Source organism: Rhineura floridana, chromosome 1, assembly GCF_030035675.1.
Source record: "Rhineura floridana isolate rRhiFlo1 chromosome 1, rRhiFlo1.hap2, whole genome shotgun sequence".
Taxonomy (NCBI): Eukaryota; Metazoa; Chordata; class Lepidosauria; order Squamata; family Rhineuridae; genus Rhineura; species Rhineura floridana.
In genome coordinates this window covers 275,463,589-275,483,166 of record NC_084480.1, presented here as the reverse complement: position 1 = coordinate 275,483,166, position 19,578 = coordinate 275,463,589, and the positions used below count along the sequence as shown (strand labels likewise).

The following is a 19,578-nucleotide window of genomic DNA, read 5'->3' as shown; positions in this document are numbered from 1 at the left end:
GAACTGGTTGGCCATTGTACATGTCTGAAGTGACAACTAACCTTAAACCTTTCTTTGCAGAAAGACAGAGTTGGAAGGAACAGTCATATTTAGTGATAGAATTGTCATTCCTGCTACAACGCAACAGGAAATCTTGGAAAAACTCCATGAAGGTCATCAAGGAATCACTAAGTGCAGAGAACATGTAAGAATGACTGTTTGGTGGCCATGAATAGGACAAGATCTCAAGGCAATAATAGGAAACTGTGAGTTTTGCCAGACAAATAAACCTTCACAACGGAAAGAATCACTTATCACCACTCCATTGCCAGATAGGCCATGGAAGAGAGTGGGAGCAGACATCTGTGAGTTACAAGGACAAAAGTACTTAGTTGCAATAAGACTATACATAGAGATTGCATATATGCCTGATTCAACAAGCTCTACTGTTATCAGTTGTCTGAAGAACATCTTTGCCAGATGGGAATGCCCAAACAAACTGGTAACAGCTAATGGACTGCAATTTGCAGGGAAAGAATTTACTTTGTTTGCAAAGAAATATGACTTTTGTCACATTACAGCCAGTCCCCACTATCAACAAGCCAATGGGAAAGCAGCGAGAGCAGTCCAAACAGCGAAGCAACTCTTATGTCAGGAAGATCCCTTCTTAGCATGCTAAGCTACAGAGCAACACCTTTCAACGTAATGAAGTGCAGTCCTGGACAACTGATAATGGGAAGATGATTATGAAAACCAATTCCAACCTTAGAAGCAAATTGGTATCCTAAGTGACCTGATTTGGGAAAATTCCATGTCACAGACAATATGACTACAAGAAACTACAAATATTACTATGACAGACGTTATGGAGTGAGGACACTTCCAAAATTGCAATCTGGTTCACAAGTAAGACTGAAACTAGATGACCAGAAAGGATGGTCTGAACCAGCAACAGTCCAGAACTGAAGTCAAACTCCAAGATCTTACATCATCACTACCCACGATGGAACATTCCAAAGGAACAGGAGGCATCTACAGTTGATTCCGAATCCACAGCCAATTTCACAGCAAAGTGAGAATTCAGAGGCAGAAATATCAGAAGAGTAGAATTTATTGCTAAAACAATCTCAAAAGACCAAGGACAAAGAACTGACAAACTCTTGTGAGCAAGCATTACCTGCCAAAGGCAGCCTATCTCTTGAGATACCGAAGGGTGTGACATCCAGAGGAAGAGTAATTCGAAAACCAGAACATTATAGAGACTAAATGTTATTCTACACAGTGTTTGTTGACAGTTAGGGAGAAACACAAGATAAGTTAGAACTCAAAGGGAAATGTAGTGAAATGTGTCTTTAAGTTAGATGCATAGTAAAGAAAGAGTTAATTTTTTCTAGAGCTTATTACACAACTTAGGGGCAGCCAAACTGATTTAGTTAGTGTTGTGTGTGCTGGGTGAGGCCTAGCACAGAACAAGCTCAGATGTTTTACTGTTTAAGAATTGTTAAAGAAGCTCTGTTTTATTTTCTGTCTCATCCTGATCATATAACGCATGTAAGAATATATGTGAAATTGTTCTTGAACAAGTGGGATTCTAAGGAGCCAAACATGCACTGCTATTAATACTGAGTGAGCAGGGTTTCATTTAAACTTGCTCACCACTGATCAGTGTCACTCCAGTACTAATAGCAAAAGCTGTGCTTGTGGAAGAAATGCAAAGCTACCTGTTTCCTACTCTGTTCTCTGTAAAGAAAGGGGTGGGGTTCTTCCCCTCAAAAACCCAAGAGAAAAAAAAACTTCCTCTTCATGAAGAACTTGGGGAAGCAGGTGTTTTTTCTCTTTTTTTTTTTGCAGAGGGCAGCAGCAACACACTTCTGCAAAAGCCCAACTTGCAGTCCTGAAAGCACTTATGCTTCCTCCTTCTTTCTCCCTCCCTTTTGGGATTTTTCAGGAGGCAGCACTAGTAACGAGCTATTCGCAGTTTCTGCAAAAGCCCAGCAGAAGGGCAAATTACTAATTGGTTAGACAAGAATTGTAAGAAGACTCCTCCTGGATCAAACTGGCCTATGTAGTCCAACATTCTGTTTCCTGCAGTGACCAGCCAGATGCTACCTCACGTGGTAATGAATTCCATGGTTTAACTATGTGCTGTTTGAAGAAGTACCTCCTTTGTCTCTCTTGAATCTTCCACCATTGAGTTTCATTGGGTGATCTTGGGTTCTGATATTACGAGAGAGGGAGGAGAGCTGCTCTCTTTTCACATTCTCCACACCATGCATAATGTCTCCTCTTACTCTTTTTCTAAACTAAATAGCCCTTGTAGCAGTGTTGCTCCAGCCCTTTGATCATTTTGGTTGCTCTTTTCCATTTTTTGCAGTACTCCTCTTGACGTGGGGTAACCAGAACTGTACACAGTGTCCAAAGTATGGTTGCATCTTAGATTCATATGAAGGCTTTATGATAGTGAGAGTTTTATTTTCATTCCCTTTCCCAATAATCCCTACCATGGAATTAGTCTGTTTTCACAGCTGCTGCACACTGGGCCAACATTTCCATGCAGCTCTCCACCACAATCTGAAGATCCTCCTTGGGGAGGGAGAAGTCAGTGGTGATCACTAAAAATCACTTTAGCTAGTAAACCAAGCCAAAACATGTGGACCAGTGTGAATGGCTAAACTAGTAGTATGAAAGTGTTTTACCTTATTTCCCTTTGTCTTTTGTAAAGTGTAGGCTTTGTAATTCTGTTGTAATTTTGTGTGTGTGTGCATGTGCGAGAAATTGGCTAGCAATTTAGGAATGCATATGCACTTGATGTTGAACAAAGCAGGATTCCCTGCTGATTTATTACATCTGTGTCTCTTCCCCCTTCCCCCCGGAGCTCAAGGTGGTACACATACTTCTCTCCATTTTGTCCTCATAACAACCCTGTGAGGTAGGTTAGGTTCCTAGTTGACTTGGGATTTGAACTGTGGTCTCCCCAGGTCCCAGTCCAACACTCTAACCCAGCCTTTCCCAACCAGTGTGCCTCCAGTGTTGGACCACAACTCCCATCAGCCTCAGCCAGCATTGCCAATGGTCAGGAAAGATGGGAATTGTGGTCAAACAACATCTGGAGGCACACTGGTTGGGAAAGGCTGCTCTAACCACAGCACCATACTGGCTCTCCTGATGTCTTCTGGATGGTGTCTGTGCCCCCTGGGACAAATTCCCTGCACCGTGACAGGGAGGCAGGTAGGAGGAGACTTGGTTGTCACAAGAACAAAAAACCAGAGTTTCCCACAATCCTAGAGGAGAATGAAAGATGTCAAATTTCTGTGTAACAGAACCTGGGTGGAATCCAACATAGCACTAAGTGAATGTTCTGTCAGAGTAAGGATTTCTGCTTGTACAAAAGAACATTCTCCTCCTGCTGCACTTCTCTAAATCCGTTTTTGGGTTTCTCCCAACCATCAGGAGCAGATCTGGAGAGGGCACAGGGTGCACACACGGAGGAGATGGGGGGCAGTCCCACTGCAAAAGCGGAAATCCTTGCTTTGATGGGATGTAATGCTGAATACTGCCCCTGGATACAAAAAGTGGATGGGTATCCCCGATAAGTCAACACAACTTAAAAAAAAAAGAGGAGCTGCGTTTTTGTTTTTGCTAGATGCATCTACTTGTATGCAGTTACTGCAGAGAACTAGGGGAGTTTGGAGAAATATTTTAATTAAGTCACTTGCTGTCTAATTAAAACTTAATAATTATTCACCACCCTTTGAGGTTAGGCAAAGTCTGTATTGCATAATAATTTTTACACTCTGGGCTCCTGAGAGGAAGGATGGAATATAAATTTAATAAATAAATAAATAAATACGTTAACTGTGATGCAGAATAGGTATACTGTCTCTGCCCTGCTCAAGACTTTTTTGATACAACTCTAAAGAGAACTTTGCAGTAAACACTTTTGTTTGCTATTGGAAATGGAATGTTTCTCTTTGGTATATACAACAACAAATTTGTTTTGATGCTATTTACTACCTTGGGCTTTTGCTTTGTCCTCAGGTTTTCAGACAGTTCTAGGGAAGCATTTGGGGGATGGGGATGTCCTCAGTGCAAAGCCTAGCAATGGCAGACAGGCTCCCGTGCAAAATAGTTTTCCCTCTATGACTGAACATGCCTTAATATGCAGCTGCAGGGGAGTGTAGGTTGTGCTCTTGCATGCATTCTGGTCGTTGGGAGCAACGGAGGCCCTTCAGAACAGGCCAGTGCTAAATAGTATACTCCCTACAATATTGGAGTCCTTTGATACAAAGATTTGCAGTGTTAAATTTACATGGAACATTTTGTCTGAAGCTTGAAAACCAGCACCCCCCATCCACCATTTCTGCACTGTCCATGTAACCTATAAAAGTCTCATAGTCTGGGAGATGGGGGCAGTAGAACAAGGGCATGAATGTGCTCCTTTTTGAAAGGAGTAAAGTGGGGTGGGAGTGGGGAAGAAAAGCAACCACCTTGCAGCATTTGTGTTTGCCGTAGATGGATTTGCAGTGTGTCTTGGCTGAATGCACATTTATCTGTTTTGGCTAGCTCAGTGCTGTGTATTTTCAACATTACCTTTCCCTACCAATGTCTTCAAGCCCCTCAGGCCTTTTTTTAGCTCCTTTTTGTGGCTGATGATAGGGGTGGGCGGATACTTTGGATGTTATTAAGCTGTATGGAGAGGCAAACTGGAGTGCAAAGGCTACGGTTAGGGCTGGTGGGAGTGCTTTTAAAAGCAAAGGTCTGAAATGGGAAAACCTTGGACCAGGCTAGGGATGGGCAAGAATATCAATTCAGTTCGTATTTCAAATCATATCTATCAAATTTGCACTTTCCAAAACAATATGAGAACCAAAACACAGCCTTCCTGTGAAATTCACCCTTATACGAATTTTGTGATGAAGTTCTCCAATCAAACAATGCTTATAAAAATGTATATGTTAGGGGAAAGTGTGCATAAAAATGAATATATGAGTGAAAATAACGTACAGAAATGTATTATATGATGAGAATTGGCTAGAAAAAATGTGTACGTTAGTCAAAACCTCCTACAAAAATGTGTTTTTTAGGAGAAATACACATTAAAATGCTGGAGAATTCTCACAAGGATTTTTTAAAATCGGAATTCACAAATCGTTGCAAAAGTGTGGAAAATTAATTTTAAGATTAGAAAAATGAAAAACAGAGAGAACCAAAACTGAGAAATCTTTCCATCCCAAGATCAGGCACAGGAATAGTAAGGATAGAAGTTTTAAAGCTGCTTTATCCCCCCATACCACCAAAATATGACTAGCAGCAATTAATTCTGATGTAGAAAAATCTATCTTGATAAAGCAGCTTAGTGTTGTAAAGAGAGCTTTTGCTGCTGCGTCTACGTACCTTTGTATTCACTGTTTTGGGGAGGAGGAAAAAGATGGCGGTGCTATCGGCTGCACTTGGGCATTGCTGAGCTTCTATTCTAAATTGAGGTGAGCCCTAAACTTGACATGCCAACTTAAATTATCCCAAAATAGTTCCAACAGCTTGTATTCACTGTTTCCCCTAGCATTATGTCCATCCATTCAAACTTGCTTTTGTAGCAAGATAATGCAGACAGGCATCTAGGGCATGGGGAACTTGTGGCCTTCAGATATTGGAATCGGCTTTCATCAGCCCCAGCCAACATGGTTAGTGGTTGGGAATGATGGGAGTTGTAGCCCTGCTCTATCAGATAGTAATGTTGTACCATTACAGAATTACAGTTCCTGTTTCCTTTTTCTGTAATGTCTTAGAAAAGAAAAGAAAAAAGAGAATAGCAAACAGCCAACATTTGAAAAGGAAAAGGGAAGTGCTCTTAGGGCAGCATTCCCAAATCTTGTGCCTTCCAGATGTTTTTGAACTGCAACGCCTAACATCCGTATGGAGCATGCTGCCTGGAGCTAATGAGAGCTGGTGTCAAAAACATCCGGAGGGTATCGTTTGGGGGAAGACTGTTAGGGAGTATCTGCTGTAATTGCTCCTTATCTGCAACTGTCTCCGTTTGAAAACGGGCCGATAGACCTATACTCAGTTCAGGGCTGGCTCCAGGATTGAGAGGGTCCTGGACAAAGTAGCCTTTGGTAAGCCCTGGCTGAGCTTGCCTGGCTGCTGTGGCAGTGCTCTAGCCAATGCAAGAGAGTTGTCTATCCCTGCTTTTCATTTCCTAGAATGGTGCTAGGTCAGAGGCACTGTTGGAAATTAAGAGTGGCTAGAACCAGGTAGCTGTTGCTGCTTGGAAGTGCTGTGCAGGAAAAAAAAATTGGGCCCAGGATGTGATGCAGTGATGGGCCCTGCCCAGGGTACTGGGACTGTAGCAGCTGCCTAAGGATGTCAGGTGCTGGCATTGCCTTAAGTGGATTTCTTTTGGTGAGAGCACTCCTCAGAAGTGGCTGCCAGAAACTGGATGCATGCACATGTATACAAAATGGCTTGTACTAGTACTAGCAGCCCATTGGTCTGGCCCTTTTGTGGAAGGCCTCTGCTCCCTTGCTTCTGAAACTCTTTTGCACTTTTTGTGATAAGCTTTTTTTTTTTTTAGGTTTTAGGATGTTTTATTAAAGTCTTTGGGGTGAAAAGGCACTAGTATAAGCAGAACTTCATGATTTAAATTTTAAAGTCGGAATACATACCTTCAGTGATTCATTTTGCCATTCACTCCAATGGCGGAGTAGTGCTGTGACTGGAGATAGTTGCAGTAAGGGCACAATACACTCTCTCTCATAGTGGCTGGCCCAACCCTGATTTGAGAGAAATTCTGTAAGGGGCGTATTCATACTCCCTCAGGTCTTTGCAATACATCTGTCCTACTTCTCACACTCTTCTGCCGTAATGACAGTTGTTTATGTTAGAACAAAACATTCTTAAATTACAGTGATCCCAACTGACAGATTTGAGGGTATTTTTTGAAGGTCTGCTGAAAAATGAAGTAATTCCTGAAGTTGGAGAAGATGCTGCTGCTTCGGTCACTGTTACAGAAGTTCTTTCTGAAGAAGAACAGGATGAACTTAGAAGAGAGCTTGCTAAGGTAAACCTTTAATTTGAAATTAAACCTGTTATGTGCGGTCCACAAAACTAGTCTCTCTCTCTCTCTCTCTCTCTCTCTCTCTCTCTCTCTCTCTCTCTCTCTCACTCACTCACTCACTCACTCACTCACTCACTCACTCACTCACTCACTCTTCTGTATTTAATATGGAGTTAAAAGATGGTGGTTATTTTCAGTTGTTCCTGTTCAAAAAATCCATTTGTAATAAGTCAGGTTTTTAAAATGGACCCAGTGAATGGTCTGAGGCTGTGTGATGCTGTTCCATAGCTTAATATGTCTTGATGATTTGTGGTTTTAGCTACCACTGTTGAAGCTTTCATGCCTTCTTATATGTCCACTTTTATACCTTATAAGCAAAGGTACTTCCCAGGTTTTTTCCCTTAATGACTTTGAGAATAATCTAGCCAGCAAATCAGTCATTGGAAGGGTTAGAGTGTGTAGGGCCCAGGCAATGTTTTCTTCTTTTTATAATTGAGCTCTCCACCTTGTACCTTCAGGCAATTCCCAGTTAGAAAAGGTTGTAGTTTTGTTGCCACTATTCTATGTGCTTGATAATGTATACTTAATACTCTTCTACTTGGCTTTTAATCATTTGGATATATTTCAGTTTGCAGAGTTTAACTATAGATAGTGGAAATCCATAACCATAGTTACACAGTTAAATTGAAAAAAAAACTGAGTTCATTAGGAATTCAGAATCACATGGTATTCAGAAGGGAAAAGGATGTTCAAAATTGTGGAATGAAGTAAGTCTAAGGGATAAGGTGCATATGTGCTGTAAGTTGCAATCCTATGCCCACTTCGCTGGGAATAAGTCCTATTGCATAAAAGGTGGCTGACTTCTGGAGTAAACATGAATAGGGTTGGGTTGCACATAATCTAGTTTCTAGAACTCATTATTAGGCCATGTTGGTGGTTACAAGATGGCATCAGGGGCTTGTCCCTAGGCCAGGAAAGCAGTTGTTGCCCCACATATATATCTGCTGACATTGGGAAAGAGAGGTAACTGAAATTCCTGGTGGAGTAGGGAAAAGATGTAGGATTGGGCAGAAGGCGTCTATATCCATGATGATGGGGGCCGATCAGTATCTTAAGAATCAGACTTGTAAAAACCCAATTGGGGAAGCCTTTGCTAATAAAGTGTAATTTGAACTAAGAACTGTTAAAGTAATTATGATGAGATGGTACCAGAAAAGATAGAATATTGTCTTAGTTCCTCATGGAGTAGTCTGAAAAGAACTGGGAAACCTCAGAGCATTTATAAGAAACTCAAGGTTGATAGAGGAAAACAATTAGCTAGGTGGGAAGAAGTGGGGCACACCTAGGTAGTTCTTTTGTCATGGTGACAGAAAAGACATGCAAAAAGCCTTAGGTTGCTGATAGAATGGTGCTTGCCACCATCCATTTAAAGAAGTGTCCTAATGTCAAGCTATCTTAACCTGAGCTTTCAAGGTTAATTAGAAGTCCTGTTTGTTAACATTACATAGTTCTTGTGTACCTTCAGCAAAATCATGGGTACATCTTTTCTGGGATTGTACCATAGCAGAATGCAGGTGGATTTTTTAATACTTTCCCTGTATCAAGTGCCATTCCATGGGAAACATGCATATGATGGTGAACCTAGCTGTCTAGCCATAACAGTTGATACGTTCATAGAGGATAAGACTACCTAAAGCTACTAGCCACAATGGCTATGTTCTATCTCCATTGTCAGAGGCAATGTGCCTCTGAATACCAGTGGGGAGATTATTGTTGCACTGAAGTACTGCTGTGGGGCTTCCTGTAGGGATCTGGTTGGCCACTGTGAAAACAGGATGGTGGACTAGAAGGGCCTTTGGTTTGATCCATCAGGCTGTTATCTTCTTAATTCACTTGTTGGGCTCTTTCTCTGAAGGGAACGTGATCATTAAGAAATGCCTTATGATTGTGAAGACAAAAATCTCTTCCTAATATCATGCATTAATAACATATGACTAGAAAAGGTGAGGCTGAAAAAACTCTGTGTTAATGATATGTGGAAAGTCATTGGTGATGGTTTTTCAAGCAAGATCTGCAACAAAATATTGCAGTGTGGTGTGCTGCTGTTCAGGATTCTTGCCACTCCTTTTGATTCTTCCCCTGCCCCAAACAGGTGTGGCCACTTAGCAATCACTGACCTTTTGGGGGGCTTCTCCATAGCTTGGGAGTTGGGGGGGTTGCCTAAGGGTTTTCTGAAATTCTGCAAAAGACCTGGATATATATGCAATGGCATTCACAGCCTGAATATTAGAAATAGAAAGAATTATATTGTCTTAAATCTATGCCAAGAAGATATAAAAATTGCCCATGAAATTGGAATGAGAAGACATTAGTTGATTAATGAATCTGAACTGGTTTGGCCCTAGTGTATTTTGTCTCATGTTGAAACTTATCATGAACATATAAAGGCTCTTTAAAACCTTTAAGGAACACAAGTATGCTAGTGATTTTTCCAAACAAGGAAATGTTGGTAAGAGATGCCAAAACATTCATCCTTAAATGAATCCTCAATAGCTTATGCTTCTCTAATGGATTTTCTTCATGGGCTCTGTCTTGTAGGTAGAAGAAGAAATCCAAGCTTTGTCACAGGTACTGGCTGCTAAAGAGAAGCATCTAGCCGAAATAAAGAGAAAACTGGGGATCAGTTCACTGCAGGAGCTGAGGCAGAACCTTTCCAAAGGGTGGCAAGATGTCACATCAACCAATGCGTATGTTTCTTTACTTAAGTTTATCATTGCCGGAAGATAGGAGACGTGCTTGAATTTTCTAGTCAGCTGCGTTCAATGGGCATTGTCCAAAGAAACCTATATTTCAGGGATCCAGTAGGAACAGGTCATGTGTTTGCAGAGAGGGTTTTAAAGGGCTGTTTAGAGGAAGCGGTTCTTTTTGAAATGTTAGTTTTCTGTATGCAGGGAGTCTATTCTATGGGAGACAGAATTCACAGGTATAGCCCCTTCTCACACTTAAAGTAGGCTGAGCTAGGAAAATTTTGGCTTATATTTATTATTTATTTATTTATTTATTTCATTAAGCTTATAGACCGCCCCATAGCCAAAGCTCTCTGGGCGGTTCACAAGACAAGAAATAGCAAAGTACAAGACATGTATCAATATAAAACATACAAAAAAGTTAAAAATTATTAAAAATTAAAACAATGTCAGCGTATACTAAACATAATTAATTAAAAAGCCTGGGTGAAAAGAAAAGTTTTAATCTGGCGCCGAAAAGATATTAATGATGGCGCCAGGCGTATTTCCTCTGGGAGATCGTTCCACAGTTCGGGGGCATATATATGATTCTCTTTATGTGAATTGGTCCTTAACGTCTTTGCAAGATTTAGTCAAAGTACAAGAGTAGGGTAGGTAGGACTTGTTATGCCCTGAAGCAGGGATGGAGAATCTGTGGTCCTTCAGATCTTGTTGCACTGCAACTCCCATCAGTCCCAGTCAGCATGGCCACTGGTCAGGGTAGGAGCACATTCTTAGTTTTCAGTATTGGAGGTAGTATTCCCCAGTTGCTGGGGGAGTGCTGTTGCATGTCCTGCTTTGTTTATTTGACTAGTTTTTACACGTGGAATTTTTTTTATTGTTGATGATTTTATTCTGAAACCGCTTTGAGATTTCAAGCGAAGTGATTAATAAATGAAATCAAATAAATAAATGCACTTCTGTACTGCAAACTCATATATGCAGTGTACAAAATCTCATTTAAAACCAACATAACAAAGTTAAAAGCAAAATACATTAAAGAAACAAAATGGGTCATCTAGCAAGGTGGGTTTTTTTAAAAAAAATCTTTGTAAGAAGTCTTGCTGTGAAATAGCCAAGCCTAAAGTTGGCACCTAAAACTTATTACCAATGGCACCAGCTTGATTTCATTAGGTAGAGATTTCTATAACTGGTGCCACCACACTAAATACACATTTTCTTGTTGAGGGCATTCTGATATTGCCAGGTAGCATCAGACATGCTCAAGTGGCAGATTGGATAGACCAAGTAGGGGTATAAGGAGGAGGGGATCTTTTTAAGGGCTTGCAGGCTTCCCATGGTCTGGGCAGGCCTTTGGTCTGATCTGGCAGGCCTAGAGGGCCACAGGTTCCCCATCCCTGCTCTTATGCATATATGTGAACATGTGGCCAGACGGTTCATTCCTCCAGGTAGGCTACCGCTGCTAAAAGTTATGTGTGTGTAAAAAGTAGCATTTTGGCACCATTGTCTAAGATTAAATTTCCTAGATATCTTGCATTTTATAGAACTTTTTCTGGATAAATCAGATGGGATAAATATGGCAACTCTCCAACTGTTTTCTCATCACACCAGTTGTTTGGTGTAGTAGATACTTTGCCATGTATGTTATGAAAGTAATATCTTCTTGGCAAATCCTTTCTTTTTTAAATCAAATCAGTAATTCTGAGTGGTTGCCACTTGGAAAAAAAGGTTATTTGGCAACAGACTAGATTGCCTTAGTTCCTGACAGAAGAAAGGAAAACAGGATACAAAACCTAACTTTTTATATTAATTTGATTTGCTGAAGCTAGAGTTCAGTTGAAATACTAAGGGGTGAAGACACTTATTTAAGGTGCCTGCCTTGCAGTGCATGACTTCTTAATTTCAAGTTCGCTGGGAATGAAGTAATATCTATTTCTGGTAACACTTGAGGTCCAGGTGTGCAGGAATTGTGGTAAGAGATTGGCTTGTTTTGAATTTAGGTATAAGAAGACATCAGAAACACTGTCTCAAGCTGGGCAGAAAGCGTCTGCTGCATTCTCAACAGTTGGCTCTGCAATAACGAAGAAGCTGGAAGATGTGAAGTATGACTTTAATTTTTCCATACTGGTAGTAATAACTCTTTACACCACACTGGGTTTTAACTGTGCCAAACATAAAATGGTGAACGCTTCCAGTGGTGCAGAGTCTCTGTGGATTACTGCTGGGATTTATTTACAGCTTCATTTTATTAATAGGCTGTTTATTTTGACATGCATGAACAGCGAACTAGCACCTCACGTAACCAATGTGCCTTGAAAATGTAAGGCTCTCTGATTCAGTGCACCTCCCAAGATATTTAGGTGTCTGAGACATAACATGCAAATGGCATCTCTTCCCCTGGTGTTTAAAAACTGTAGTTGTATTATGCTTCTTTTGAATGATTCCCCACAATCTGCTACCTGAACCAGGCCACCTCATTCTGCCTAATAGTTGAGCTGGTCCTGCACTGAGTGTACAAGTCTCACCCTGGAGAATTCCTTCATTTGGATGTACCCTGCTTGATGTAATCAAGTTGGAGGGTGAGCAGTAAGAAATATTACTTCATTTGGGGCTGGAATTTAACAACTTGAATATACTCTGCTTCTGCTATTTGCTGATTGGGAAAGAGGGAAGCCATCAAGCATATTCAAACTAGCATATAAGAACTGCATGAATCCCAGGTCTATGAAATAAAACGAGCACTTTCTGAGCCCCTGCATTTTGTGAAAATTAGCTGCCATCCTAGAATTGTTTCAGATTGTTTCTCTGACCTGTTCTGTTTAGGATCAAGCATTTAAGATTCTATTTAGATGTTTGTGCCGATAGTGAGGTTTTCCAAGAGAAAAGGTTTGTGTTCTGATGCAAGGTCTTTGGATATTGTTAACAGAGTATTACATAAACTAGTTCAAAATTCCATGTCCTGAAGGCATGGGCATCCACGGGGTGGGTGATGGCAAGGGGTGGTAGTTCCTCTACACCAGATGAACCATAATCTTCAGGTCCCCAGATCTCATAAGAAAGAGTAAGTTTGTAGAGCTGGAGATATGAGGCAAAATTTACAGGCACTATTCTCATTTTTTGTGTTTGAGCAACTAGCCTCCTCCCCCTTTAAGTCTTTTATTCTCCCCCTGCCCAAAAATTTCCTGCAGACAGCCATGGCTGAAAGTGTTTTTTTTTAAGATAAAAATATTTCCATTCTATTATCATTTACAACTTTGTTCCTGATGTTGAAGCGTCTTTATTAAATCTCTGGGTGGGGGAACTTATTATGAAACCTAATGGTATAACAGTAGACACACAGTGGTCTGATTTGTACATCACACTAAGCTAAACCTTGGCTTAGCATTAATGCATGGAATGCAGACTCCTGGAGAAGAACTCACAGTTGCTTTGCTCTTTCCTGGTCCTTTTTGCTGCTGTGCTGAGCTGAACCAAGGTTTGGCTTAGCTTGTCGTTCATACCCAGGCTTGCAGTTAAGCTGTCTCCAGACTAACCATGAACTCTAACCAAAGTTTGTTTTTGGCTACAACTCAGTGTAGCTTAACCTTGGCTTAGCTCAGTGCAGCTCAACGTGGCAGCAAAAAGGACTGGAGAGAGGAGCAAAGTGGCTGCACTAAGCCAAGGTTTGGCTTAGCCTGCCATGTGAACTAGGACAATATATAGAAAATGGACTTATATAGCTAATAGTCTTTTGTTAATGTGTGTTGCACACTGGGCAGGTTTTCAGGCAGCAGATACAAAACCTGGTATGTCTTTCATTTCAGTTTGCGGGCGCTGGCAGTCGGATTTATTACAGAAAATTGGGCATTAAGTGATGTCCTGCTTCCATTAAAAGGAAAAAAACCACTTGCATTTAATTCAGCAATTACAAGGGAATATTGTGCAATCTAAGAATTAGATTTCATTGTAAAAACCAACCCTTCACTCTTATTGCTGCCATTTTCCTCTTGAGTGTAGCCTAGATAGTTACATATAAGTGCATCAATTCAAGCTCACTACTTTTACTGTGAAAATTCCTGTGTGTTTATACTGGAGCTTTTTATTTTTAAATGTTTGCTTGGTATCCTACAGAGTATAGGCATTCACACATTCCTTTAGGTAAGATGGTGAAAAGTTGCCATAGAGCATGCAAGTGTCTTTCTGTTGTGTAGCTGATAGATCCTGACTGACCATAAAACAGGGTAACTTGCAGAGGGCTAAAGTAGCTTTAAGGCTTATTTATTTATTTATTAAATTTATATCCCACTCTTCCTCCTAGAAGGAACCCAGAGGGGCAAACAAAAACAGTAAAAGCACTCTAAAACATCATAAAAACATACAAAACATATTTTAAAACATACTAAAACAAAACATTTAAAAATATCTTTTTTTTAAAAAAAACAGCTTTAAAAAATCATAAAGACCAATTTCAACACAGATGCAGACTTTGGGAAGTTCTACATAGTTTAATTAAACTTCAGTCCTTGTTTCAGGAAAGGGAAGTATTCTACTACCATAGAAAAGTTTTTTTAAAGAAAGTATTTAAAAATTATTAGAAATATTACATGAAGAGATGCATAAGTTGTGAGGAAATGGCGTGCACTACAAATGTGTATCCTGATACCACTATGCTCTTGCTTTATTTAGTGTTTTTACTAGTGACTTGTTAGAGCAATGGCTTTTCTCCTTCAGTATCTCGAACAGTGGCAGTTCAGTAACATGGCAGTAATCAAATCCAAACTTTAATCAAAATAATTGATAACTAACTAAGCTGGCAGATTTTCTTTCTTGGTGTGGATTGAACTAAGTATTTTGAACTGGGCTCCATTAATTGCTTAAACCTTTAACAAGGCCATGGATATCCACATGGGGGCATCCCTCTTATGAACCATAACCTCCAAATTCCCAACTTTCTTTCTTTGTTTTTTTAAAAAAGTTGCTTTATCATTTATGGAACCTGAGATATGAGGCGAACTGTGCAGGCCTATTTTTGTGAGAATCTGTTCCCACCTTTCAGTGTTTTTCACCAATGAGTGAAGTCATAGCAGTGACTAAGATTTAAGAAAGCAGATCTAGGCAATTCAATCAGTCAGTCAAATTTATTGAATAAGTCTGCAGACCACATCAAATACAACTAGGCAATCGGACAAAGAGAAGGGTAGAGTGAAAGGCCTGTTATCTAGACTCTTGGCTTGTATTTAAGCCTTTTCTGCTAGTCTTCCCCAGTGGAGGAGTTATTGCTACCTCACAGAAAACAATTCGGGTATCCAGGATTTTAGTGTAGCAGTGACTAGGAAGTAGTGTGTAAATGGAAATGGACTGCTGCCTTCAAGTTGATTCCGACTTAGGGCGAAACTCATAAACGAAAAAAATAGCAGCAAAGACAGGTGTTCCTGATCTTTCCAACTCTGGTCATTTCATACAAAAAAGGATTTTTCTTCTGTGTTTGTAAACATTTTAAAAATTACTCTGTTAATGCCAGTTCAGATAGTCCATAATTATTTTGATAAAGGGGGGGGGGGAAGGTCGTGTACAACAACTTTGAGTGTGTAGTTGAGTGTTGCTAATCTGGTGTTTTGCTTTTTCAGTGAAATGAAGGGGGGAGGGGGCTGCAAAGTTGATTGCAGCAGCAATGCAATTAAGGACTGGAGGTAAAGAGAGCCAGGGAAAGAACAGGGGGTTTCAGCAGTGAATGGAAAGATGTTGTCTGGGTGCCAGTCCATCCATAGATGGCCAGGAGGTCTACCCACTGAGAATCAACAAAAGGATAGACCTGGAAAACGAGGATCCCAGAGGATCAGGTCTACCCAGGTCTTGCCACCTCTCATTTTCCAAATCTACCAGAAATCGTAGAGCTGTTCTCTGATAGTTAGATATGTATGTATGTTTTGGAGTATTTATCCTGCCTCCCCACCCCCCATAATTTCTGCAGATGCCCATGAACTAGGGTCCCTCTGGATTGAGTAATTAAACAGATTTAATAGCCTGTTTCAAGGGAATGTTGCCAATAATCAAATAACACACTAGGATATTAGCTCTGTAGTTAGTGTTGAGTTGGATGAAATGGTTTTAAAGAGATCAGTCTCTTTGCCCTGTAACAAAAGCTACACTGGAAGATAACACATTTCAACTTCTTCTGAATAGAATTTCAGCATAGAAATGAACAATAGCTTTCCCTATTTAGCCAAAATTCAGGTTCTCCTCCCCCCCCCCCCCAGTTCCTTCGGTCCTGCAGAGGAGAGTGAAGCAATAGTTATGTGTACATATACATGTTTCCAGTGGAACATCTGAAGGCTGAAATCTCTATAATGTCTCCACAGCTAGAGACTTGGGCACCAGATGGGAATAGATGTGAGATATCCTTCTTTGTATGTTAACGCTGGAAGAATGAAAAGCCAATTAGTGTCTACTGTATTTTCCTGTGCAACATCACAATAGCCAAAACTATGTTTTATCTTTAATTCTTGAATTAATTCTTTGTAGTTTCGCCTATGGTTCACTATGATACTGGGCATTATTAACATAGTAGCAGGTATGCTCTAAGCAGGTATGCTCTTCAGGAACACTGGAAGTTTTTTTATACGGTATGGAATCAGACCAGTTGGTCCATCAAACTCATTGTTGCCTACACTGATTGACAGCAAATCTCCAGGATTTCAGACATGGGTTTCTCCCAGCCTTACTGGGATTGATGACAGGGATTGATCCTGGGACCTTCTGCATGCCCAGTAGATGTTCTAGCACTGAGCTATGGCTCTTCTTGGTAGGCTATAGCTGCAGAAATAAGTTCCAGAAGGATGGCTTGTCCTTAAAAATGCTAGTACAAATCGCAGACCTATGTAAAAGGAAAGTGTTCTGCATTTTTGCCAGTTCTGTGGTTAGTAATTGTGCAAGGCTTTGAGACGGATCTGTAGCAGTGTAGGTCAGGGGAATGCAGGGATAGCAGCAGAACTGAGGCTGCTACAGTAGGGCACCACTCATTCGGCGGGTTACGTTCCAGACCCTCGCCTAAAAGCGAAACCCGCTGAAAAGCGGAACTCCTTCAATAAAATGGCGCCCGATACCCAAAAAGCGCCGCAAAAGCGGAACAAGTGCCATATAAGTGGGGCCTCACTCTAATTTTAGCCGCCGTATTAACGGGCCACCAAAAAGCAGGGCCCTACTGTACCTGATTACCTTGAGACTGCTTCATCACCAGAGAGCAGAATAGTTCGAAAGCCATGAGGAAGAAAACGGAAAAGACCTTATGTGTGAGAGACAGTGGCAACAAACACAACATGGCAAGAATGTGAACTGATGTTAAAAGGTGAAAATGGGAGGATGAACTTTTATGTGGCTAGGAAAAAATGATTTGGTGAGTGAGAGGTGCATGTTCACACATGCATCCGGACTCACTTTTGCGGTGTAGGTGATGGTGGGAACAGCTTTCTGTCTTAAAGAGATTTGTAGGTGGTTGGCTTCAGGTTCTCGATACCTAGCATTTAGCAGGGCTGTTAGCTGTTTTGGCAGGGCTAAAAGCATTTGAACATTAAAATAGGGTCCAGTGACTTGAATACTTCAAGCCAGGAGAGACCTATGAAATCTACAATTTGAACTATGGGTTGTATCCAACTAAATCACACTCTGAGTAGACCCATTGAAATCTATGGGCAAGTTAGTCATGGCTTAGTTGGATTCAGCCCTATGTATCTGTTTGGGAGGTTAATTGGCGTTGCCCAAACTATTTGTAGAAATAATTTATCCAGAATAGAATTGAAACATTTCAGATAGGCTTGAGAACCATTTCTGCTTTTTCTCAAGATAGAAAGCTTTTATGGAGAATGATTGTCCCTTGTAATGAACTGATAGCTTTAGAAAACATGTTGATCATCTGGAACATGTTATATTACTGGCTAGTTAACAATCACCTCACTAAATTTGGACAGACGTGGCAGCACCTAATGACATAAAATAATAGCTCACCAAAATAGTGTAGTGATTGCCCAAGGCTATGGCATTAGCATCTTGAAAGGAACAAGCATTAATATCTTGAAAGCTAGTGTGATCCAGTGTATAGTTTTGGACAGTCCAGATCCGATTCTTCCTTGAGCAAATTTCCAGACTTGATGAATAGGCATTTAAAATGGCAGGTCTCTGGTGTATCCTGCTGGATGGTCACGAGGATGAACATAAAGATAGTAAAAGGGCTTATATAAAAAGAGGAGTGGTTTTTGGCAGAAGCTGATTGGTCCCATTCTGAAAACACCTTGAGATTGACTAACATACTGATTCATGTTTTTATCCATGAAGGATTTAAAAATCTGGGTGTATCTGTTCCTGAAGTTTTCATTCAGTCCTGAACTGAATAATGTATAACATTTGGCATTTCTTGATTAAACCTGATCAGTTACTTTAAGAACCACCCTCTGGTGTTTGTGTTCTAACCTAGCATGATGATCTAAATGTTGCTACTGTTTGTGTTTTAGTGGTGCATGGTGATAAATATGCATGCCTATAGTGAGTGCATTGGAAAAATGTCCTGATAATGTGTTGCTATATGAAATTGGCAGGGCCATGGCACACTTCTCTTTATAAACTGATTGATTTTCCTTTCTTTTAATGCTGCCATGTAGTATACGTTGTCTACAGCATTCCATTAGCATGCCTGCTATGAGGTAATGTATGCGTAGTTGCATTAAATTTTAGTTCCCAAATAATTCTAGTGTGAGCAGGGATGGATAACCTTGATTACTGCTTCCATGTTTAAAATAGGTAAAAGTGTGTGTGTATATGTATGTATATGTATATAAATGTAATTGTGATTAACCAAACAGAGGTTTTGTTAATATAATTAAGTTCATATATATTTTTAGGTAATTAACAGAATCCTTATAGGGATCCAGAGCAAGCTTGAGTGAAGTTCTGTTTGTTGCTTTCAAAACTGTCTTATATGTGTGTGTATATATATATATATTTTTTTTATTAGTTGCCTTTTTCAAAAAATCTCAGAGCAAATACATACAAAATACATAAAAACAGTATGTCCCCACCTGGCTAAAACCAAACAAAAAATTAAACTCCAAAACCTGAGCAAATAAAAATGTTTTTACCTGGCACCTAGAAACAGGCAATGGTGCCAGGCACACCTCCCTGACGGGAGTGTTCCATAAAAGGGGAGCCACCACTGAGAAGGCCCATTTTTGTGTTGCTACCCTCTGCACCTCCCTCGGGGGGGCACACAGAGAAGGGCCTCAGATGACAAGTGCAGGGCCTGGGTCGGTTCATGTGGGGAGAGGCAGTCCTTGAGGTATTGGGATCCAGAGCCACAAAAGGCATTATAGGTCAAAACCAGCACTTTGAATTTGGCCTGGAAACTAATTGGTAGCCAGTGCACCTGTACCAGAATTGGTGTTATATGTTCCGACCGTCTTGCCCAGGTCAGCAGTCTGGCTACTAAATCCTGCACAAGCTGCAGTTTGTCTTACCTATACAGAGTGGTCTGACTACTCCATTTTGTAATTAAAACAAGAACATATCCTGAGTGTGCCACCAGTAATCCATTGCACTTCTGTTAAAGAATAGGGAAATGGGTGAAGGGAATGTATGTTGTAAGGATGCAACTCTGGGTACACTTAGGAGTAAGTCACATTTGGCTCTTGTGCTTCTGAGTAAGAGCAAATAGCACTAGTGGGGAACTTTGGGCATGCAGGCCAAATTTAGCCCAGGAGGGGTCGGCATTTGGACTGCAAAGCAGTTTTCCCCAAGCCACACCCATCTGTCCTACGTGTGATGTCAGTTGGA

At 40.6% G+C, this 19,578-nt stretch overlaps 1 protein-coding gene across 2 annotated transcripts in view; it reads left to right on the top strand.

Moving 5' to 3' along the window:
* Positions 1-19,578, top strand: part of TPD52 (tumor protein D52) — a 136,999-nt gene that overhangs the window by 38,781 nt on the left and 78,640 nt on the right. For both annotated transcript variants that reach the window (XM_061601985.1, XM_061601975.1), the window contains exons 2-4: positions 6,921-7,036; positions 9,632-9,780; positions 11,781-11,882. In XM_061601985.1, the coding sequence (XP_061457969.1) occupies positions 6,921-7,036; positions 9,632-9,780; positions 11,781-11,882 (367 nt within the window). The remainder of the gene's footprint in view (positions 1-6,920; positions 7,037-9,631; positions 9,781-11,780; positions 11,883-19,578) is intronic.